The sequence below is a fragment of the Orbicella faveolata genome, unplaced genomic scaffold (genome assembly GCF_042242905.1).
Source record: "Orbicella faveolata isolate gen_17 unplaced genomic scaffold, um_ofav_v1 contig_36, whole genome shotgun sequence".
NCBI classification, from domain to species: domain Eukaryota; kingdom Metazoa; phylum Cnidaria; class Anthozoa; order Scleractinia; family Merulinidae; genus Orbicella; species Orbicella faveolata.
This window is the reverse complement of record NW_028301565.1, coordinates 8,641,414-8,666,349: the sequence shown is the minus strand read 5'-3', so window position 1 is coordinate 8,666,349 and position 24,936 is coordinate 8,641,414. Positions and strand designations below refer to the sequence as shown.

General features: G+C 40.7%; 3 protein-coding genes and 3 pseudogenes across 3 annotated transcripts in view; 5 read left to right on the top strand and 1 right to left on the bottom strand.

Moving 5' to 3' along the window:
• LOC149102169 (torsin-1A-interacting protein 1-like) overlaps nt 1–24,936 on the top strand; it is a 150,894-nt gene that overhangs the window by 17,944 nt on the left and 108,014 nt on the right. The window lies entirely within an intron of this gene.
• On the bottom strand, nt 268–1,718 carry LOC149102185 (torsin-1A pseudogene; annotated as a pseudogene).
• LOC149102184 (torsin-1A-interacting protein 2-like) lies at nt 1,943–5,043 on the top strand (annotated as a pseudogene).
• On the top strand, nt 7,797–8,996 carry LOC110064936 (sorting nexin-13-like). Its single transcript, XM_089274544.1, has 2 exons — nt 7,797–8,379; nt 8,494–8,996. The coding sequence occupies exons 1-2, from the start codon at nt 7,797–7,799 to the stop codon at nt 8,994–8,996; spliced, it is 1,086 nt and encodes a 361-aa protein (XP_089130670.1).
• On the top strand, nt 13,022–13,414 carry LOC149102183 (uncharacterized). Its single transcript, XM_089274697.1, has one exon. The coding sequence runs from the start codon at nt 13,022–13,024 to the stop codon at nt 13,412–13,414; it is 393 nt and encodes a 130-aa protein (XP_089130823.1).
• LOC149102182 (uncharacterized) lies at nt 13,727–16,393 on the top strand (annotated as a pseudogene).

Here is a 24,936-nt window from a genome sequence, read left to right as displayed (position 1 = left end):
TGTGTCATATGTGGTGTGCCTTTGTGTCATTCTGTCATATATGCGTTCCTGTCAAAAATATCTAGATTGTGGATGCTTTACTCCTTTTTTGTTAATTGTAATACAAAGAGAAGAGTTGGTTAATAAATTGTCTTAATACAAAACAGCCTTTTTTCTAGAATATGTCGTTCCAGAAAATATCCATACTCCTCCCATGTACATAATAGTGAAGTTTCTATTGATTTCCATAACTCACAGCCTGCAAGGCATATTGGCCAAAACCAGATCTTTAATGCTGAAGATAGGACTTTTGGTGGGGTCTCAAGAGGTAACGTCAAATACAGGAGGCTGGGTGAGACCAAATGACCTATAGATGTCATATAGAATAACTTATCTGGCCTGCATTCATTCTCTTCAAGCTATGAGGAGGTTGTCACAGTGATTCTGGCATCCGTACTCTAACTTGACTTTCTGGCTGATGGGATGAAAAGACCTCGGGAAGGGAAAAAGCAGGGCTGTGGACCCCACAAATCAATAGCAAACTGTCAGCATTAACAGGGAAAACAGATTAAAAATTTTGCATTTCCATAGTTTTTGTGCACTAGGATGAAACTGGGAACCACACACTCCAGATGCTCCAACTTTCTCCCAGCGCCTCCCACAGGCTCTTCATGCATCATTCACATAAAGTAATAACAGGAATCACATGCTACAATAAACTAACTCTAAAACACTCTGTTACCTTAACCCATTATAAAGTCTACTTTACTGGAAATCTTCTTACAACCAGACTGGGAAAAGACCTTCAAGTCATCTGGGAAGTAGATTAGCTCGTCTGCCACCTTGTTGAGGATCTCTTCAGTGACTGGGTGTCTTTTCTGTTCTAGGTCGGCTTTAGCACACATTTTGATGTGGGATCTCTCTAATGGCATAAATGGAATGAAGTAATCGATGAGATTCTTCTCAATTAGAGGTGAATGCCAAAATCCGCCCTTGTTATTAAATTCTCCAAGGTTAATAACCTTGTCCATCTGTTTGATTTTAATGTCTTTCCTTTTCTTTCCCTCCTTCCTGTGGGTTAGCACAGCACTGTTTATTAGGTGACCCCCTGTGTTGCTGAGAAATATGAAGATACTTTTGCGATAGTCTATCTTTTCTACATCAGTGTAGTGGTCTAAGTAAGGTTTGAGGACATCTATGAGCCCTATTGGCATTTTATCCATTTCGTCAAAGATGAATAATGACCTAGGGCACTCCGATACGGATTGAGCCACCAAATTGCGTAGCTGATGCTTGTAGAACTCCACATGAGATCGGTGAGGGAAGTCATGTGTGGCAATAATTTGATGAACAAATTTACTCTCCATCCCACTCTTGAAAATGTGCTCTGCGACGATTTTGCTGACAAAGTTCTTTCCTGATCCCGTCCAGCCATTGAAGGAAAGCGCCAACGCTTTACTGGGAGACTTGTTATTCAAATGCCCTACAACTGCCTTGAAGACGGTATCTGTGACTAAATGTTGTCCAAAAACACGTCTTCGGAGAGATGATTGCAGACCAGTTATGTTCGGTGCTAACCACTTGTCGGTGCAGCATTCCTTGATCTCACAGTACAATCTTTTTCCAAGGTAAGCAGCCATAGGAACTGCAACAATTCCAATGGCACTTTCAATCAACCATGCGCTTATTTGAGACAAAAATAACAATGTTATCAATACAACAAGCTTAGACGTCTCCATGTTGAGCAAAATCACTTGCCTATTGTCTCTGCCTATTGTCCCTGCCTATTCCAAGAAAAGTCTTAGAACAATTGTTATTGGTCGAGCCTTCAATGGACCAATGAACTTCGTTGTTAGAACAGCAAACTACATGAGCGGCTACTAAGCGAATGATTTTCCGGGAAAACGCGGAAGCTTTACGCATTTTCCCATGTTAGGAAGAAAAACAGAATTTGAACAAGGAAATGGCTTCTACAACCTCTGATAAAAATGGCAGTGGTAGAAAATCAATGAAAAAAGTGAAAGTGAAGGGGATGGACGTTGCAGAACGTGAGGGTGAAGAAGTGAGCAAAATTGTTGTCAAGGAGAAAAATATTACTAAGATCGAGGAACCAACCGACAACGAAAAAGTTAACGAGATGGAAGGTACCCAGTCGAAACCAGGTTTAGGGTACATACGCAGTTCAGTGGCACTTGGTGGTGCAATTGTATGTCTGCTAGTTGCCATCTGCTTTTATGGACCCCCTGAGCGTGAAATGAAAGGTGACTCTGACCACTAACTATGCTCTGACTTGGTGAAAGACTTCGGAAATGGTGTCAACCAATTACAATTATCATTTACCAATCAGACTGAAAGATTCTGGAAGATTTTAAAGAACCGTGGCTTGGCGCACTTGAAAAACAATAATCCATCACAACCACTGGTATTTTTGCTGGCTGCACCGCCCCCAGCTCATGAGTGGGTAGATTGTCTGGCCATTAAACTTGCTGAAAAGCTAGATCCAAGACACAAGAGAAATTTAGCCAGTATTGATGGAGCTGACCAAAAAAAGTATCCAGGAGGCAAGGTCAAGAAAACTATGGATGACTATTTGAAGGAAAAGTTTCTAGATGACCACAGAGTGGCAGTTATTCATCATCTGGAGCTCCTCCCATTTCCATCACCCCTATTGTTTTACTCCTACTGTGACGATCAGAATGCACCGTGCAAGCATGTAGCCATAATCTTTACTGTACATTTACCAGAAGAGCCCAGTTTATCTCTGTCTCCTAAGGAGGCAGAAGCGACTGTTGAGAAATACCTTTTAAAGAAAGTTTGGTTAAGGGATGACATGGACGCAGTTGCTGCTCTTCTAAGCCGCATTGCAAACAGTTGTTCTTATGAATGGTGAATCAAGCAATTCATTAAAGTCTTACTGTTCTTGAATTTGTGTTTAAGGATAAGGAGGAACTAGAGAATGGTAGCTTAACTCCCTTGCGGGGGTGGGGATGGACTCCTATATGAAAAGGACGGGGTTCTTGTTGGAATTTTTGACAAGATCCTCTAAGAGGTACTAAGATCCTGTTTTGCGGGCATGGCTGTAATGTTTTTGACACCTTCATTAAGTTTAAATGTAGCGATAAATCATTTGATTGTCGAATGTCTCTTGTCATCTTTTTTTTCAGCTCAATACTCTTAAATGTATGACAAAAGCTCCTGCTGTGGACCTTTTGAGGCTGAATACCCTAAGAGGTACCAGGGCCACATTTTTCACGCCTAAAAGGTACGACAAGCACCACTGTCCTTTTTATATGGGAGTCCCCCTTCCCCGGGGCTTAACTTTGGTAGAGAATCCAGTTTAACCAATGAGTAATACAGTCAGTTCAACGAAAATATGTGGTTATTGTTTGCTGACAATCAGCTACCGGTAATTGTTTGCCAACATCTAGTTGACATGGTGCTTCAAGCCTGATGTTGTCAAGAGGTGTCAATAATAATTTGAATGTTGTGAAAGACCATGTTGTGCAGTGATGCTGGTCATTTCATCAGTAGAATATCATGGTCCCTTGTTCAAATCAGGTTCTTTACGGGGCTAAACATAACTTGAATTCCAGCTTGCCCTAAGAACAAGCAGCTCTGAAATTTTGCTTGCCCTGGGCAAGTCTTAGTTTGTTTTTTTTAATTAAGTTGGCAAATGATTTGCCTGTGCCTTGGCACATGGGTAAGTGAGATTGAAAAGTTATTGGCCCGGCAGGAAAATCTACTTGTCCCTGACAACCGTACGGCAGTTTTTTCCAGCCCTGTTTACCAAAGGAAAGATGCTTCAAAATTATTTTAGGCAATTGAAAGTTACCTCTAAAACCCTGTGACAGGCAGGTGGAGTGATTGTCAAGAATAGAAATGTGGTTAGATTTTTTGGACAAAAAAATCATTTTGCTTGCAGGTGGCTATGAGAAGTCTATGAGTTGTATGTGGTAGTTGTTCTAGCATGTCACTATCTGTAGCTTTTATTTTAACACACTGACAATGTACTTATTTCATGTGTGAAGGCGTAAGAATAGAACAGTTAAGTTTTGAAGGTTTAAAAACTATATTAAATATAGTTATCTCAAATATAGTTATAAATATAAATTTTATTGTGCTGAAAAATGCCTTTTGGGTTTTGGATTTCTTTTCTTTTTTGTGCCTAACTCTCAGCCAGGGTCAAGCTGGGTTAAGCTGTGATCAGGTTTTAATTTTTCTATGTTCTTGCCTTTGGTGGCTGTGCGCATGGTACAAGCAGTAGTCAAAACTTTACAGTCCTAATGAAGCAACACAAAAGAAGTCTTATCCTTTGTGGTTAACAAAAGTAAAGACAATGTTAAAGTTGTTTTGGCCTCTTCAAATACTTAACTTGAGAACTGTGAGTTTCATTTACAAAGAACAAAGTATTTTCGGAATAACATGACCATTATCCTATTTTACTACACTCAAAGAGCAAGTTTGCCAGTAGCAAGTGGCCCAGTTCTGGTGGCAAATTTAAAGCATAGAGGTGCAAAATATTTCATATTTTTCAGTTATTTAATCTGTTATGATTTCTGACATTTCAAATCTCTTTTCGTGAATATTCAATGCATTGTCCAGTGGGAAATGTGGCCTGACATGACTGTCTTTCTTGTAAACAAAAATGTGATGTCAGGACAGTACAGTTTTCCCCACTTGCTGATTTCTGATTGGTAAAATATAATTTCAGAGGCACCGGGTGTATGCAAGGTGGTGAAGAGTATAGAAAAATAAAAGTACATTTAAGCACAGAAATCATCCAAGTTAAACTGGGAAAGATTAAAGTTATTTTAGATTTTAGAAATAATGTTATTAAGAATACCATATGCAATTGAAATGTATAGAAACTGCCTGCTTCAGGCTAGATTGATGTGCAGCTACTGTTAAAAGAGGTGTGTACATGGTTTGCACTGGATAGTGTGGGTTCATGTCCTCCTCCTAAGGAGATGAGGGAGGGGGGCACTTCTAAAGACAAAGTGAATAAAGTTGTGGCAACCTTAGAAGTAAAGAACAAAGTTAAATAAAAAAATTTGCAATGTTAAATGAACTAAGAGAACCTCCCTTTCCCCCCCCCCCCCCCCTTCACCCCACATAGACAAAACAACACTAGTATCTGTGGAAAAAAGTTTCTTACATTGTTTGCCACATAATTTGGAAACTCAACAAATGGACATTCCTTAACATTCATTCATTACAATGAATGTCAATATTCATTGTAAAGTATTTTTTTGTTGACGTTAAATTATTCAAGTTTCACAAAGAATGGCAAAAGACTAAGCAAACAGTAAATTGAGAAAGGAATGACATTCGAGCTGACTTTGCATGACATTCATGCAAAATAAAATAACAATCTGTAAGACAGATTTTGAGCTATTTTTGATCTCATTTTCTTAGTTTGCGAAAAATCTGTCTTACAGATTTTTATTTTACTTCGCATGAATGTCAAATCAGAGCCAATTTCTTAGTTTTGAAGTTTTGAGGTGGGGTCATTCGGTTAGATTTTGAGAAAAACGTGATTTAATCTACTAGTACCCAGTCTCTCTTTAGGTACTCGGTCGTTCATTTTGGCCATTTGTTGACGTTGAATTGTTCAATTTTCACAAAGAATGGCAAAAGACTTAAGCAAACAGTAAATAGAGAAAGGAAAAACATCTTGGAACATTTTTGAAAAGAGTTAGAAGTTGGGTTGTTACAGTCCATTACAACTGTAGTAAGCTATGGTTAGCCAAATGTTGCAAAATTCAACAACTTGCGCCTTCATGTTCAACAACATATATTTAATAAAGATGGTGAATTTAAAGTTCGGTAATGAAATGTGAAGGTGAATTAATTAACATGACACGAGCGTGGACAAAGAAAAATTCGGGGACTCAGAATTTTTCTTTGTCCCACGCTCGTGTCATGTTGATTAATTCACCTTCACATTTCATTACCGAGCTTAAAATTCACCATCTTTATTAACTTATCACTACTCACGATGACTTCGATAGCGTTGATCCTAGCAGTATGCAGGACACCTGTCATATATGAACTCAGTTAAATGACCTTGCTCTCCATGAGTTCTCGTAGCTCGGTGGATAGAGCGCCCGTCCGGTGTCCGGGAGGTCATGGGTTCGATTCCTGTCGGGGACTCAGAATTTTACTTTTTCTTTGTCCCATGCTCGTGTCATGTTGATTAATTCACCTTAACATATATTTATATTCAACATTTTATATTTATATTCAACAATATGCATTTTCTTTCAACTACAACCAAAATTCTTTTCATTCAACAAAAATATTTGTTCAACTTCAACCAAAAATAATTTCATTCAACAACAATATTTGTTTAACTTCAACCCAAATGATTTTCATTCAACAAAAATAATTATTCAGCTTCTACCATTATTCAGCTACACTCAAAGAGCAAGTTTGCCAGTTTCGGATGACCCTGTTCTGGTGGCAAATTTAAAGCATAGAAGTGCAAACTATTTCATATTTTTCATTTATTTAAATCTGTTATGATTTGTGGCATTTCAAATCTCTTTTTGTGAATACAGTTTCCAGTTGGAAACTTGACTGCCTCTTCTGTGAACAAACATGCGACGTCAGGACAGTACAGATTTTCCCATCTGTCGAGTGCTGATCGGTAAATTCGAATTTCAGAGGCACCAGGTGTATTCAAGGTTGTGAAGAGCGTAGAAAACCAAGAGTGAATCCAGAAAAATTAGAACTTGATCACCCAAGTTAAGCTGGGAAATACAAAAAGTTAGTTTACAGTTTAGAAATAATGTTATTAAGAATACAGATGAGTAATTAAAATGTATAGAAACTACTTCAGGCTAGAGTAATGAGCTGATTGTGATTCTATTTTTGGACACTTAAGGGAGCTGTGTACATGGTTTGCACTGGATAGTATGGGTTCATGTCCTCCCCTTGGGGAAATTGGGGGCCACTTCCAAAGATAAAGTGAATAAATTTGTGGTAACCTTGGAAGTAAAGAACATAGTTTTATAAAAATGTAAGGTGAGGTCAATGCTAAATGATCTAGAAGATCTCCTCTCTTCTCCCCATCTCCTTCCCCCACCCCACAAGGACAAAATACAACACAAGTATCCCTGTGGAAAATGTTTCTTACATTCATTTTTTTTTTTTTGCCTCATGCACATTCTCCATTCTCTTTGAAAACTCCAGGATTTCTTACTTCGTGAAACAAGGCCACCATTTGTTTGAGATACAAAAAAGTGTATTTGTGGGGGGAAAGAGAAAGAAGAAAGACCATCTCTCAGACATCAGTGAAATGCTGCTATATCTCTTGCTGCCTCCAGAAGACTCTCATAACAAACCATTCAGAATTTTTCCAGGGAAATCATTGCCACATGCATGTTTTTCCCAACAGTGTCCATGGTTTGTGACCCAGATTATGTCAATCAGACAACTGCTTGGCTGTGTCAAGACTCGGCATTTACAAGAGATGCCTTCATGACAATGGTAAGGGATTAAGGCCTCACAGCTGTGGAAGATGTGGAGGGTACGAAAGACAAAATTGAGCAAGAGATTGCTAAATTGAGAGCACATGATTCAGAAACATCAGATGCAGTTGATGTTGCCGTGAGACAGCAACTACGCAGTCTTTTGTTTGTAAGGGAGATATGTGAAGCTAAGACTTTGAAGTATGAGGATGGAGAACTGCCTGCAATGACCTTAGAACAGCCTGACGAACTTGGCAAATTACTCGCACCAAACCAACCCCTGTCATCTCTTCCTCTTCAAATCATTTTAGATAACAACACTGCATTGTCTTATTTTATTGAGTTATGAACGACATCAACGGACAGGTGTATCTTTACTTCTGGTTGGCAGTTGAGAGTTACCGTGTAACTGCTGAGCAACAGCTATCACTCAGTCTGGAACAGCAACTGAACAAAGAAAGTGATGGTGGCGACAATGAGAACGTTAGTATCCCAGCTGCCAACGCGGAGGTATTACGACTGGCAGCTCAAAATATTTTGTCAGAAATGGCTGATCCCAGAGTGGTGCAATCTAAGGAGATGCCAAAGAACATTTTTAAACGCATTGCTCAAGAGGAACCGTCCTCCAAATTGTTTGATGATTGTCAGGCTCAGGTATATGAAATCCTTGGTCAGGAATCATTTTATGGGGCTTTTCTAAAAAGCCAAGCTTACATCAGATGTCTACTGGATTTGAAAATACCTTTGGAGAAGTCAGATGATCTTGAAACTGCTTCTAACGCAGACGATGATGATGTTGCAAGCATTGACAGTGAGTTGTCCCAACCAGAGCGGGACGGTGCACCAGCAGTTAAACTGTGGACCCCTGATGACGACGACGACGACGACGACATCAGACTCAATGCTACCATCACAGAGACAAATTCATGTAAAGATGATGGCAGAACGTATGCGGCGTACACCATCAATGTTTACCGAGAAATTTCATAAGGCACAAAATCTTGGACAGTTTTCAGACGATACAGTGATTTTGATGATTTAGATCTGCATCCCAAGGAGAAGTTTGGGTCAATATCTACTCTTCTACTTCCTGGAAAACGAACATTTCACAATTTGGACAAGAAATTCCCGGAGAAAAGACGAAATATTTTGGATGCGTACCCACAGACTCTTCTGTCCACAGAAGTTCTTGCCCAACATTTAAGCATGTTTGAAATAGTAAACAACTTTCTGATACCTGGAGCATATGCTTGTGACAAGGGACAGTTTGCTAGAAAGGTTGATACCCTTGTGGCTCCAATTCGTCATGTGTTTCATGCGACCAAGACTGTACCAGACAGCTTATCAGGAGGGGTACACAAGATTTTCACCAAGCCAGGGCAGAGACATGACTTGAAAGAAGATGCCAGACAGTTATATGCAGACATTGATTTGGAGGAAGACGACAATATTCCTCTCAGAATTCTGTTGTTGCTCATGGATGAAATATTTGACCTGAAAGACAAAAACGTATGGCTGAGAGGTGACGAATTGTTGTGTTTCTGAGGCAAATAATCAAAACCACTTATGGAGAAAGAATCAATCGCAGAATTGTTCACTATGTGAACTCCATGACTTCAGCAGAGCGGATAGCAGAATATGTCAAGTTGTCTAGAAATTCCTACTGGCTTGGTGGAATTTTGGGTGAAGCTTCTCCAGAGAGAAAGAAAGCTAAGATGTCAAGGTTTGAACACGAATCGTTGCCAAAACAAAGATTTTTGGTAGTATTCCAGAGGAACTCAAGCGCTTCCTTGGTTAAGACGTGACAATGGCAGGAGTTTGTCGAGTCGAGGAAAAGGTTGTTGTTATTCATCGTGGTAGATACAATAATAAAGTGTATTATCGTTTGTCTTACGACGTAGTCACTTGAGATGTAGATAGGGACGTTTCGACTGCTTACTGCTAGTCTTCTTCAGGCGATAAGGTCGACTGATTGCACGGTATCATTTGTATCACAAAGGTCGGCTGTGATTGGTGCATTTCGATCCTCCTATTGTTCCATTGTTCCGCGAGTAGCTGTTCCCTCAGTGGTCCGCTGTTGTACCGTTCTCCTGTTGTTGTGTTTTTTGATCGTGGGCATCCATGCTTCAGGAATTACAATTCCATTATCCCTGTTGATGTTATTAGGGTGAAGTCTTATGTGAATAGCTTCCTTGACCTTACGTGTGTGCCAGTGAGGATCTCGATCAATAAACTTGGCCTCATTCCAGATAGGATAGTGGCCGGTCTCGTGTGTGTGTTCAGAAACGGCGGAGGTCTGGGTAGGGGCGAGTCGTATATCCCTGTCGTGTTCTGTGATCCTCTCCTGCATAGATCTTCCCGTTTCCCCGATGTAGACTTTGCCGCACTTACAGGGAATCCTGTAGACAACACCATCTTGTTTAGCCTGTTTGACGGTGTCCTTTGGTCGCACTAAGTGTGACCGAAGTGTCGTGTCGGACTTGAAGACGGTGCGAATGCCTTGTTGTTCTAGCAGGGGCACCCAACGACCGAATCTTTCCAAAGACGTCAGAAGTGTCTAAAATGGATTTCTCTATGTTCTAGAATTCTTTTTGGTTAATTTGGAGATGCCCTAAAAAATATTTATCTGTTCGGATATTTGAGGGGAACTTAAGTCGTTTCGAAAATTCTAGGGTCGTTTTTTGAGTCATCCGAAAGTTTTAGCTATCCTGATGGGTCTTGTCGAGAGTTCGAGGACACTGAGAAACCATATTTTCACTAGAAAATTTTAGGGGAAGTTTTTCGTTATATGTGTGCCTATCGAAATTTCGCGAAAATACTATGCAATATAAATGTTTATCCGAATATTATAGGCGTTAAACCTATTCATCCGAAAACATTAGGGGGTGTAAATTATACGACAGGATCGAGTACGCGGTCGTGGCCCTAAATTTGACCGCTAATTAGAAAAAGAAAGACATGTTTTTTTATTTTAACCCAGAAAAGTGACGTAAGTCTCACCCTTTCTTGATTGACCTTTGATTTCATACACTGAAGCCCTTTGAAAACTCCTTTGACAAGCCCTTAGACATTTAAGATGTCACTGAGTTACGTTGTCTAGGGTCTATGGATACATTATGCCGGCAAAATTATGGGCATAGTCGAAGCATCGAGCATAATGCCAGCATAATGGGCATTTGTTCAGCATAAAGAGAATAATGATAATAAGGAAAAAAATTCAATAACTGTAATGAGAAATGTTCACTTTCAAGTGCTTTTAGTAAGGATTTAGCATATTCAAAAGCTTGGTTGCTTTTTTCAAAGCCATAAACTGATCGAAGTATCCTTATCGATGGAGGGTTCCATAGAAATAAGACATTTGACATTTTGATCGAGCGCTTTTGAGCATTAATTCAGATTACGTGTTGTTTATTGATTGTAAAGTTGTAACTGATGCAATAAAATGTTGTGTTTCTGACTTATGGAGGTGTGTTTTGTCTGCAGGGATGGAAAAGGGCATCATATATGGCTGGTTTGCAGTGTCACGCCATCAAAAATAAAAATCATAACCATACAATAAATTAAGTCCAGAAGCTGGGATATGAAAGATGATTGATATATAAACAACCTCGCCAAGATTTAGGTCTGTGCGGTTTTTCATTCTCCCGTTATTCGAAGAAGTGTTTCACTCAAATTTATAGATCTTTGTATGGAGGCGCCATGTTTGTGCCCCTCGGAGGGACACAAACATGGCGGCCGTAAAGTAACAGAAACATCTGTCATCGAGTTTTGCCATTGAAACGAAAAAGTATTACTCTAGAGTTCCGACACATTAAAATTAACACTTCTTATAGAGCAACAACTGTTTAGTTAGCAAAAACTTGAGATATAACTCATCTTTTTGAATACTCGAGAGCCTTATCGGGCCGCCATTTTAAGTGTCATTGTCACTAGGGACCAGGCAGGGTCCAAGGATCGAGGTTGGCCGATTCCCTCCAAACTCTCACCATTTTTTCCCTATCAGATAAGATAACGACCGGTGGTATTTTTAGTAAAATAAAATAAATTTCATAGAATTTAGACCACCCCCTAGTTTTTGGTGCTATTTTGGTCACGTGAGACGGGAAATTTGGGTAAACTTCCGCGAATGATTTTACGTACTTTGCATTAGCCTTATTCATTTATACGAACTGTACATACTTCCCAGTCTATAAACAGCTCATATCTCCAATGTAAACTAATTTGGTTAAAAATAACTTACTTTGGAGCGCTTCCAAATATCATCACTTCGTGGCTATCGTGAGTAAGAAGAATTTTGGCAATTTTTAAAGCTGGTTTTCTCTAAAGTGCGGCAGTTTATTTCCAGATCGAAACTATTCTTTATTAGTCTGTCTTAAAGTCTTTAAAAATACGCAAACTCTCATTTGGCAAGTTAAAATCCTGTCGCGTGAGCTTCTCACGACTTTAACCTAATTTCCTAATTTGCATAATCGTAGTTTTTCCCGGAAATATTCACGCTTGACTAATTTGCGACACATTCCAGGTATTTAAGAGCAACACATTACTTTTTCACATTAGTGCAGTGGCTTTGCATAGTATGCTTCACCGGAGCATTTTGTTAAACTCTTTGAAATATTGAGCGGTTCTGATTTTTGGTACAAGTACACTTCAGGAAGGATAATTTTAAATTCCTTATCTTATCATCTGCAGACAGCTGTAGTCGATTCTGTACACTGATCCAATTCAGCTGATGTTGCTGTTTGCAATATGAATGTTACTTTGACTTGCTCGTTCAGTTCTCCTGATTCTGCCTGTAGTTTGGAGGGCACGGGGTCGCAGATTGTACCCCTGTTGGCATGTAAGCTAGACATTACTGCACATCTACTAAGCCTGGGAGTGAGCAGGTAAACTACTACACATTGGCCATTCATAGCTAAGTAATCAGAGGATTTTTTGATCCACCCCACAGGTGCCCTGATATCTATAACGACTGGCAACATGAATAAAAGGTATCTTTGTTGGTTTTCCTGTCTTTTCTTCGATGGGTGTCCGTTTTGAATCGTTTAGGCGTGGTCGATTTCCAAGAGGCTTTGGACCTAGTTTTAAAGATAGCGGTTTATCCGAGTTTTCCGATCACGCGTCGAGAACGGTTTCTGAATGGCAACTTGAATTGGTCCCAGTCCTAACTAAAATTCAACCACGCTTTAATAATGACCAGTGCTTGAAGACACCAACAAGAACAAAAATGCAAGGGCGCCCTTTTGCATCGGCTAGGAAACACATATAGAGCATCCACAGTTACATGTATTGGAGATCTTTGTAGTATTGCTAATAATCTTGTTCATAATTTGCTAAACCATTTTATTACGCTTCAGGATCCTTACTCAGACACCTTGGGGATTGGAGACGATATCGAGGAGTCTGATTCCGCCACTTTCTCTGTCATTACTGTTTGTAAGGACAGCACAATGCCAGCGACGGTGTGTGCAGAGGTCTCAAGTACTGGTAAGGGGTCAGAAACAGTCTCTTTGCAGTCCCATTCGTCCCAAGCCTCGATACCAGAAGAAGAGATTAGTACATGGGTTGACGAGATGGAGGAACAAAGCAGCAAACGGCAGAAATTAAACGAAGCTGTCCACAGCATCTCAGGTGGCCAGTACAGCCCTGTAATGTCCACCCTGAACATGACCTGGGATGACGTCTCTGACACCCAGCAGCGATATTACATCCGCAAAGCTGAAGAGACTATAGTGACCTCATTGTCTGTCATCACTTCCGGCCAAGAAGAACTGGTTTGGAAGGCGTTACAACCAGAGGTACTTTTGGATCCAAACAGAGACAACCAAGAAAAGCGCAAGCGTTTTGATCCCAACTCTGGTCTTGTCGACATTTTAGTCAAGGCCTATGAGCAAGCAGGTCATTGGCAAACAAGGCGACAGATCCTTTCCCTCTTTGCAGACGACTTTTCAAGAGCTGAGCTTTAAGAGATTATTCCTGGGCTCTCCAAATGGCGCATTGATCAAGCTCGCCAGCATGTAACAGAAGCCAGAAAAGGCCAACAACTCCCAGAAATTCCTAGTTTCCTTACAAGAATTGTGCACGAAAAGGTGGATCATTTCATTGAATATATCTCCAGACCAGAATTTGTCCAGGACGTGGCGTTCGGGACAAAAACTCTTAAGCTTGACTCGGGAGAGAAGATTATTATACCAGCGGTCATTAGGACCGTCATCCCTTCACGCATCATCAGACAATATTTAGACTATTGTAAAGAACAAGAGTTCGAGCCAACGAGCCAGCGTTCTCTCTACCGAATGATTGAGGTGAGTTCGGCCTCTATGCAGAAATCCCTTCAGGGACTTGACAACACCACTGCAGAGGGTACAGAGGCATTTGACCAGGTATTTTTTATGTTGGAGGGCTTAGCAGATCAGGGCATCAGCATGACTGCCACTCAGAATTTACTAAAGGATGGAAAAAGGTACTTGAAGAATGATTTTAAGACACATATCGGACGAGGTGAACATTGCGGTGATCACTGCACGGTCCACGCACTAAGTGACAGTAGTGCATGGGAGTTTAGGAGCGAATGTGATTACCGACACTGCTACAAATGTGAGTGCTGTGAGAGTCTGGAAGGAGTACTGAGAGAGGTGGCAGAGATGCAAGACAAAGCGGACATGACAGACGAGGTGAGGGGTAGGCTGAGGTTTGAGTACACAGAGTGTGTGCGCAACATACAGGCTTGGAAGGCTCACTTGCTACGGTCAAGTAACCAGGACGAAGCCAAGCAACATATCCTCCAGAAGCTAGACGAGAACTCGTGTCTTGACTGGGAAATGAAGTTTCTGCCTGTGCAATACAGAGAACAGATGAGTGATTTTTTTGGCAAGAGGGGAAGAAGCTGGCATATCAGCACAGTAATCACTAGAGCAACAGTGGAGAGCAAGCATGAAGTCGAGTGTTTTGTACACATTTTCAACAACTGCTCCCAAAATATCTTTGCCGTTCTTTCAATCATAGAGGACTTGCTGCACAAAGTCAAACAAGAGTATCCAGTTGTGACAACAGCCCACCTCCGATTAGATAATGCTGGATGTTACCACAATGGGCATTTGTTGCTAAGTCTTAGAGAAGTAGGGGGGAGAACCGGTGTCAGGTCAGTGCGATATGATTTCTCGGAGCCACAGACTGGAAAGGACATCTGCGATAGGAATACTGCTGCTATGAAGGCACACATAAAGCGCTGGGTTAACCGTAACCGCTGAGGATATGAAAACAGTACTAGAATCCCATGGTGGTATCAAAGGGTGCAGAGCAGCGGTCGTCGAGGTGGACACGACCAGGGAGAGAAACAAAGATGGCAAGATACCAGGTATTAGTGTGTTAAACAATTTCCAGTACGAGGAGTGTGGCATCCGTGTGTGGAAAGCGTACGACATCGGCCCTGGATGCCTCATCCCTTATAGTGGTCTTGGAGTTACACCTCAAGGAGATACTGGGCTAAGGGTGATAAAGGCATTTGGTCAAGCTACACATAGGGGAAGTGTGGGTGAGAGCGGCAGGCACCAGTCTGAGATCTACTCTTGCCAAGAGACTGGATGTGTCCTCACGTTCAAGACCCAAGCAGAGGCAGACAACCATATGGACACGGGCAAGCACCGTCTTGAGGTGGACTGCGAGTCCATGTATGACCGCGTTAGGAGGAAATGGGCGGGAATTACGACAGGGGTGACGTTTGCTCCGGATGTGCCATCAACCTCATCGCAAGGTGAGGATAGTGGCAGCGTTGTCCGAGGATATGACCCTAGACCATTGGGGTGGGCTCTGAAGATAACAAAACGACCCACCAGATTGACTGATAACGTCAAGACCTTCTTGATGAAGAAATTTGAAGAGGGTGCAAGAACTGGAAACAAGGCCGATCCTGTGCAGGTAGCGAGGGAGATGAAGACCCTCAGAAATGAAGACGGAGAGCTCACGTTTAAGCCCGAAGAGTGGAGGACTGCGCAGCAAATCGGCAGCCTGTTATCACGTCAGACAGCGGCGCTGCGTCATAGGGTTATTGATTCAGAAGAAATCTCTGAGGAAGACATCAAGGCCGCAGAGTCGGAAATGGCCTTTGACACCCTTAGAAGTTTGGTGATGGATGATATGGGTAAACCAAGCCATCCAATCATCGTGAGTGTTAGCAATATCTGCGAACATGTAAAGAACAAGAACCTTGACTCACTCACACTGGCAGTTCTGAGAAAAATCTGCAATCAGCTACACTTGACTACAAGTGGACCGCTGTCAAGAAAAAAGACTTTCTTTGAGGCCATTGAAAAACTTTCTGAGAGTTGAGCATGTTTTCAAAAATAACGTCACATGGTTTTAGTAGTGAGGATCTCTTTGCTTCTACCTCCATCTTCTCTACTGGGGCCTTTTAGATAGGTGCAGGGACCCTTACATGACAGGGTTTATACATACTTGTGAAATTGTAAACAATATAAGACTGAAAACTGAATGAATGCTATGGTAAACACAGTAAAACGAAAACTGCAAGGATTTTTACATATGGCTAAATGCCAGCTGTCCGTTGCCATGCTTAAATGCTATCATGGATAAAACCAATCCGGGTTTTCTTCGTCGACGAAAAAGCTGTGCTTAAAGAAATAGGAGGAAGATTTCAACAGCAATGAACACGGATTGATCAGCTTTAGTAATGTTTTGTCACTTTCCCAGCCAGGAATCTATTATGTAACAGTGTATTAAGTTTCGACTCACTAATTTGCACAGCCATGTTACTTAATGTTCGAATTACAATTCTTCTTCCACCGACTTGACTGTCATTTCGGCAACTTGTTTGGCTTCCATCACACGTGGTGAAAAAATAACTCTGGTAGTCTTCAAAACTGTTCACTAACTTACAAAACACAATCTTGAGTCTGTCTGGCATACTAATTTGCATGTCCGCGGTTATTAAAATGACAGAATTCGATTGGCGAACTGTCATGTTCGTTGTGGACTGTCAACGTCTGCAAGATCGAAACAACAATAGTTTCAAAAACAAGAACTTAAAGAAAATTTGTTTTATTAGGTGTGGGGTCATCATCGCTTGTACATAATATCAACAAATACGCGAAGTTTTCCGGGGAAAACTCGACAACATGCAAATTAGTCAAATTTGAAGAAAGCTGATGGGAGGGGATTTTGACCCACCGAATGACAAAACACGTGGTTGAAGTATAGCCACTTATCTGAAAAAGTTATATTTTTCTCTTAGTCATAGTGAAAAAGCATATAAACGCCTCCAACATGTCGCAAATCAAGAAGAAATTTTTCCCAGAAAAAGTACAATTATGCAAATTAGGAAATTAGGTTTAAGTCGCGAGAAAGCTCACGCGACAGGATTTTAACTTGCCAAATGAGAGTTTGCGTATTTGTAAAGACTTTAAGACAGACTAATAAAAACTAGTTTTGATCTGGAAATAAACTGCCGCACTTTAGAGAAAACCAGCTTTGAAAATTGCCAAAATTCTTCTTACTTACGATAGCCTCTAAGTGATGATATTTGAAACCACTCCAAAGTAAGTTATTTTTAACCAAATTCGTTTATATTGGAGATATGAGCTGTTTATAGGCTGGGAAGTATGTACAGTTCGTATAAATGAATAAGGCTAATGCGAAAAAAGTAAAATCATTCCTGGAAGTTTACCCAAATTTCACGTCTCACGTGGCCAAAATAGCACCAAAAACTAGGGGGGTGGTCTAAATTCTATGAAATTTATTTTATTTTACTAAAAATACCACCGGTCGTTATCTTACCTGATAGAGAAAAAATGCTGAAAGTTTGGAGGGAATCGGCCGACCTCAATCCGTGGACCCTGCCTGGTCCTTACTGACAGTGACACTTACTGTCACACAACGCATAAACTTGGAAATTCAAACCTTGCTCTATTACATAATGAGAACCCTGTCGAGCTTAAACGCTGCAAAACGTCAAGTTATTGAAGGGTCTTACATCTGATGAAACTAAAACTTCAGAAGGATTGGTAATTTCTTATTTTGGAAAATGATGACTTCACATGAAAAGCGGCAATAACCAAGATCAGTTGAGCATAATACTACCTCTCGAGCATAATTTTTAGGCATAATGCTGTTGTTTTGTGGGTGACGCTCAAAACATGTCAAAAGCATAATGCTCAAAATTTTCAAGCATAATGTGTCTCCAGCTAACGTTGTCACTCGACACAATTCCTCTCTAACTATTAGCTGTTCACTTGAGTGAACTGAAAACGTCGCTCATCCCCCCCTCGTTCATCCGACACATACTGAAAAATGTTTCGTGAGTAGGCTGATTCAATGATCGGGGAACTCCCTAACATAGGCTATACAAGTAAGTGCGGCCCCAAAGGGTTGGGTTTTGAGCCATTTTGGTCATAAATAGGGTATCGATTGTGGCCATTTTGGTCATACAGTATGGTTTTTGCACTCTAGTCTTCAACTGGGTATGTTTTTTGTATAAACTAGTTTTTCTGGTCATAAATAGGCGATGGAAAATCGCCGATTTTGGTCATAAATAGGGTAGCGTAAACTTCCGAAAGTAACGACCCTCGTTACTTTCGGGAAGCAAGAAACATTATTTAATGCTCGTACGCATGAGCTCTATTTTACGGAATAAAAAACCGGAAAGGGAGGGGGGGCGGGTTCGCTACTTTGGGAGGGGTCGCTGGGTTGAGCTAGCTACTTTCGGGATTTAATAACGGCCACAAATTTTGACGTTAGTTTTGGGGGATCGCTACTTTCGGGGGGTCGTTACTTTAGAAAGTTTACGGTAAGGGTTTTGGGAAGCGAACCGCACATCCCCACCCAATTTTTCTTGGAGTACCCCCCGAGATTTAATGTCGGGCCAAATTGAGTTTCCTTTGAGTCAGTCGTTGTTCCGATGTGTTTCTGATGTTTTCTATCACTGCCACAGCTCAGGCAGCTGGACAGTGTCTGAGTGTACTGGGTTTTCCAGGAAACTGAGAGGAGGTCTGCTTGAAAATTTCGTTTAAACTTTCGTTTATCTGATTGTTCGGTCTTGCACGGGTTGCTTGTTAGCCCGGGTTGAATCACCGTAGAGAACGCTGAAAATAAACACTTTACACCAAGTCTGCAATAGCGTTTGGTATGATTCGAATTTACCCTAGTCTCCTCCGCAGCCGTTTTTTGGGATGTCACGCAACGCTCCCCCCAAAGAAACGGCTGCTCACATCAGAACCACATTCTTTTCCCTTTGTGTCTGTGGTTTGTTTGCGCTCCGTTGAACAGACCAATCACATAATAGCAAAGTGTGAATGACGTAAGCTTTCGCGCGGAAAGGTCTGCGGTGCGAACACGCGAGAGATATCTGGCTTTTGTTTCACGCCGCACGTCGCCAAAAATAGGCGGTGTTCGCAGGCTACGATCATGACGGACGAAAAAAATTGTAAATGAAAGTCCTAAGTACAAGTGCTTCATGTGCTCATCGCTATGTTCAGCTATAAATGAGACAATATATACTTTCTCGAAATGTCAAATTGTAAGCGTCAATCAAGGGCCAAACGCTTCCTTCAGATTGTAATCAGGCCGGAAAGAGCGGCATTCAGAACTTGATGTCAACAAATCGAGCGAAGCTACTTGATTTCCTGGTTCCTTTATTAAGTTAAAATAAATATCTTCCTTCTCGACAGTAATTTTTTGAGTTGAAAGCTTCTAATAATTAACTTGAACTTTGAAGAGTCTTCAGCTACATAGAAAGCTCGTTCAAGCGTCGCCGGTATTTTTCGGCGTCCCTAAACAAAAGCCGGAAATCTGTATGTTTATTTGTGACATCTCCCACGACGGGATACAAAGATAAAAAACATTCCCTGATTGGACAAGTTTCAAAGGGCGAATTTGGCGCGAAAACGTTCTTGAAAATGGAACGGAAGCGGTGATTGGCTAATTTCGTGAAAGGAATGTTGTTCGGATGTGAGCAGCCGTTTCTTTGGGGGGAGCGTTGCGTGACATCCCAAAAAACGGTTGCGGAGGAGACTAAATTTACCCTGGGTGAAAGAAGTTTTTCTTGCGCGGTTTCCGGTGTCGGTCATGTCTCCATTGTCTGTATTGTGACCTGCACGTCTCAGTGACGTCTTACAAAGAATACGCGGCCCGACGGACGGACAGATTGTCGTCCTCGACAGTGAAAAGAGCTAAAAGAGAGATTCTTTCGAAGATTTTCAGTTGTTGAGCATTTTCAGATACAAAGCTGTAATATCCACCATTACACACAACATTGGCGTCAAATAAACGGCACGACAGCGAAGACTTCGAATTAGGAACCTTTTTCACGGGAGTATAACGTAGGTTTTAGTCCCGCAGAAACCATGAATTCAAACCAAAGCAGATCTGTCATGTCACGCGAATGTATCATCAGTGTCATGTCTTCACGTGCCGGTCCATGTGATCACAGTGGGCGATGCTCGTTGTGATTGGTTTAAATGTAATGTAATAAAATTGATCAAAGTTCAACGTGAACAGTGAATGAAACCGTTCTGTATCAGAGGTTTTCCAGACTTTTTCTCGCGGCTTCGCCGATCGTGGCTACGGCCTTCGGCAGCCGAAGCGAAGCGAAGTATTTCCGTTTGCCGCGCGGAGAAAAAACCTCTGGTACCCAGGGTACCTCGAGCCTGACCCCGGCCAACCTTTATACCGATCAAAAACTGAAAACATGGGCCAGAAAGATGACAACCAAAAAAAAAAAAATGAAAGTATAACAGGTATAACGGATGGTGGGAGGTCCTAATGGAACCAAAAGAAAAGCGAAACAAATGGTTATGCATCAGTCAATTCCAGCAGTGCCCATCCCCCCCCCGGGCTAACCCCCGGGCATTAGCATGTTTTTTTAAAAAATGGGCAAATTCCCCGGGGTGGGGAAACATAAGCTGTCTAAATGCCCCGGGGTGGGGACGAAGAAAGAGGGCAAATGCCCCGCCCCCGGGATTGTCGCCTTCCAACACCTCCGCAGTTTTTTAATTAATCAGTGAATAAAACGGTCAACTGTTCAGTATTTTAATGCAACGGTAAGACTTCAAGGACAACAGTACGTGTTAGTTGATTCTGATTATATTTATTTCTTTATATTTGTTTTTAACAGTTTGCTAGAGGACAGCTGGGGTTGCAGCAGACGTGCCCCCAGCCGCGAGCGATGATAGGCACCTGTATTCGCAGGCTACTTTATCTGTGAAGAATCAAGACATTTTAAATAATGATGCATTGCATTTTAAGCTCGCAAGATCTGTCTTCAAGATCGCATCATTTGAATTCGCAAACCTTAAGTATTTTAACTCCACTTCCATGAATTTAAAAAATACTAGGCTAGTTTTGAATGCGAAATGCAAAATAGTCGTGTTCACGTCAGTTATTGTTTTATGATAAACAAAAAATAGGTCCCTTGTCGCTTATATTTATATGCTTACAAGTAATGAAGAAATATCTGAAATTGAGAAAACGTAACTTTAAAAACAAGTTTCTCTAGTCCCTGACGGATAAGCCATTGTTCGACAAATGCCTCGTCTTTCCCGATGAACTCATCCATGGCACTTTCCAAAACACGTGTGTCGAATGCCCGGGGGTCGCCTCGGGGTACGCAAATGCCCAGCCCCCGGGCCGCGATAAAATTGGGGATGCCCCACCCCCGGGACTGACAACTTGAGCAAATGCCCCGCGGTTGCCCGCGGGGGGGGGGGGGGGATGGGCACTGCTGGAATTGACTGATGCATTATTTGACAGAAAGTTCCAACCGTGACCTTTTGGCCCACTGTTTACATCTAAGAATTGACGAAATTTCAACCCTTCTCGCCGGGTCAACCCGAGTCTCGACAAGGGTTGCCCGGCAAGGCGGGCTGACCCGGCTCGACTACTGCTTTCATGTAATCGCTTATAAAAACTTGACTGCAAAAGGGTTGCCCGCCGCGGTGATTCAACCCGAGGAAAAACCACCCGCGGTCGTGTAAAGAGGGCCTTACACGGAAATTTCGTAGAATGGTGGAAAGATAACTTCAAAATATCTAGATGCACGTTTGAATATTGTCCGAGTGATTGGTCCGGATTTGGCAAACAAGGATTAACCAATGTCTTTGTGTTTTGCCATGACTCGTACGTAAATTGAGAACAAATGTTGCCGGAAAACGTGATAGAATGAAACCGACGTAATCTGGACACCACGGGATGTGAAATAATATGCGACCGCAAGCGGATGTATCTGTCATCTCGACCTCGGTTACCGACCGTGGCACTGTGTTTCAAACCGTATTCGCAATTATTGTATTTCAAACGCACCCGAACTGCCGAAAGTACAGCTTCACTGAGCTGCTGAAAGGCAAGACCACAAAAGGGTCTAAAATGTTTTCGAACTTGGAAGGGCTTTTCAAAGTTGTCTCTTTATCCACAGTGATCTTACTTCAATTCCAAGTGCGATTTCTGTCACGACCACTGAGTAAAATCAAATCCTGATACTGGTACTTTCAATGCGAACATGAACTACGCAGACTATGGAAACACATCTGCCTTTTCTGACAAAATGAGATAGTGTAATGATTGTTTATTATTTTTTCTCCGGCGGAAGAAAGTATTGTTCCATCAGTTTCTTCATTGTCCGATCGTGTTCTTTATAAACCGAAAGCTGATTCCCTGTTATTGCATTTTGGTATCGCCGAAACGTTGCCCGGGAATAGGTGTTGATCAACACTCTACTGTCCCACTCTACTTCGACTGATCTAAAGGCACGATGCCAATTCAAGAAACAATTCTGATCTAACAACGGCCAGGCAGGATTCTTGTCATGCGTGTTATATCTTTATTTGGGCTTATTTGTGCCTTTGTGGAAGTTATGTTTTTTACCGATCTAATAACTATACTTTGCGATTTAGAAGGGAAAATACATCAGGGCATGCCTTGTCACATGCCAGAAAAGAGCTGAAGGTAATCATGTTAAACTCAAAAATCGTCATTATTTTTTTTCACGGGTTTCCGTTTGTTAATGCGCGTTTTTTTCGTACATTTGGTTTTGGTAAACAACGTATTTTACATCCCTGATTTGTTAGCGGAAATGGAGAGCCAGTTTCGACGATGGCATGGAAAGTGATTAAAACCCAATTCGAATTTCCGTACTCAGTAGTCAGGAACATTTACTTCAATAGGACCCATCCGTACTAGGCTGAATAAATTTGTTCGGCTTTGCTGAAAATTATGAAAAGTCTTATTGCAGCAAATTTTCAATTGGGTCAACGTCTTCGCCATTTTAAAATCCAAAATTATTTGATGACCACAAGGTGTCAATCACGCAAGAACGTGGACAACTTCTGTCCGCGGCCTAACAACTTTTAATAAAGTGGAATTATCAGTGACAGATATTACTGATCACATTGACTATAAACTGATAACGTGAACATTTTAGGACCTGGAACTGGCCTCTCAGAAGAACTGACCGCTCAGAAGAGGGTGACCATTTAACTGCAAGTTCACGCACTAAACTAAAACACGATCATCGTACAAGACAAAAAGGCTATGGCGGGGGTTTTACTACGGAAGTCTGAGTATTAAATTTTCTCTGTACCTTGACAATCGCTGACATAATAATAATAATAATTATAATAATAATAATAATAATAAAAATAATAACATTAATACTAATACTAATACTAATACTACTAATAATAATAATATTAAGAATAATGATAATGATAATAAATATGATATATGATAATGATAATGATAATAATAAAAATGAACTTGCATCTTACATGTATCTGGTAAAAATTCAGAAATAATAATAATAATAATAATAATAATAATAATAATAAGAAATTCAAACTTTATTGAGCACTTTTCCATACAAACTTGAATCTTACATGTATCTGGTAATAATAATAATAATAATAATAATAATAATAATAATAATACCTCATACTATATTTTGCCTCAATCACAGGCCCAAATCCTAGGGGATGGTTCAGAACCATGTTTTCCAAGGTGAGTAGCACAATAAAAATTTGAGATAAGATTACTGTTGTGATCTTTTGGTCAGTGCATTTCCTGGATAATGTCACTTTTCATGTCAAGTATTCATGATAAAGATGTTAACCGTAACTTATAATAAGAGAGGTTCACATGATGAACACAAAAGCACCTTTTTAATTAGCACAAATTATTACCGAAGCTTACTACCACCAAGTGACCAGTAAGTTCCCGTATCACTTGTCGTGATTACGATGTATACCATTACTTTTAATTTCTCATGGTGCGGAAAACAAAATGTCTCAAGCAGCTCTTTGATTGGCACAAATGATCTGAAATTCCTACCACCAAATGACCAGTAAGTTCCCGTATCACTTTTCATGATTAAGATGTATACCGTTACTTTGAAGTTCACTTGGTAAAAACCAAATGTCACAAGCAGCTTTTTAATTGGCAAAAATGATTATAAATTACTACCACCAAGTGACCAGTAAGTTCCCGTATCACTTTTCATGATAAAGATGTATACCGTTACTTTAAAGTTCACTCGGTGAAGACAAAATGTCTCAAGTAGTTTTTTGATTGGCACCCTATGATTATGAGAAATTACTACCACCAAGTGACCAGTAAGTTCTCGTATCACTTTCCATGATAAAGATGTATACCGTTACTTTGAAGTTCACTTGGTAAAAACAAAATGTCACGAGCAGCTTTTTAATTGGCACAAATGATTATAAATTACTACCACCAAGTGACCAGTAAGTTCCTGTAGCACTTTTCATGATAAAGATGTATACCGTTACTTTAAAGTTCACTCGGTGAAGACAAAATGTCTCAAGTAGTTTTTCGATTGGCATCCTATGATTATGAGAAATTACTACCACCAAGTGACCAGTAAGTTCCCTTATCACTTTTCATGATAAAGATGTATACCGTTACTTTAAAGTTCACTTGGTGAAGATGAAATGTCTTAAGTAGCTTTTTGATTGGCGAAACCCACTTATAAAATTACTACCACCAAGTGACCAGTAAGTTCCCGTATCACTTTTCATGATAAAGATGTATACCGTTACTTTGAAGTTCAGTTGGTGAAGACAAAATGTCTCAAGTAGTTTTTTGATTGGCACCCTATGATTATGAAAAATTACTACCACCAAGTGACCAGTAAGTTTCTGTATCACTTTTCATGATAAAGATGTATACCATTACTTTAAAGTTCACTTGGTGAAGATAAAGTGTCTCAAGTAGCTTTTTGATTGGCGAAACTGACTTATGAAATTACTACCACCAAGTGACCAGTAAGTTCCCGTATCACTTTTCATGATAAAGATGTATACTGTTACTTTGAAGTTCACTTGGGGAAGACAAAATATCATAAGTAGCTTTTTAATTGGCAAAAATGATTAGAAATTACTACCACCAAGTGACCAGTAAGTTCCCGTATCACTTTTCATGATGAAGATGTATACCATTACTTTGAAGTTCAGTTGGTGAAGACAAA

What these genes read in the sequence shown, in the direction of transcription:
- LOC110064936 (XM_089274544.1), top strand. Translation starts at nt 7,797, where the DNA reads ATGAACGACATCAACGGACAGGTGTATCTTTACTTCTGGTTGGCAGTT. An exon ending in CATCACAGAGACAAATTCAT is followed by an intron (nt 8,380 to 8,493) that starts GTAAAGATGATG and finishes TTGATGATTTAG; the next exon opens with ATCTGCATCCCAAGGAGAAG.
- LOC149102183 (XM_089274697.1), top strand. Translation starts at nt 13,022, where the DNA reads ATGGAGGAACAAAGCAGCAAACGGCAGAAATTAAACGAAGCTGTCCAC.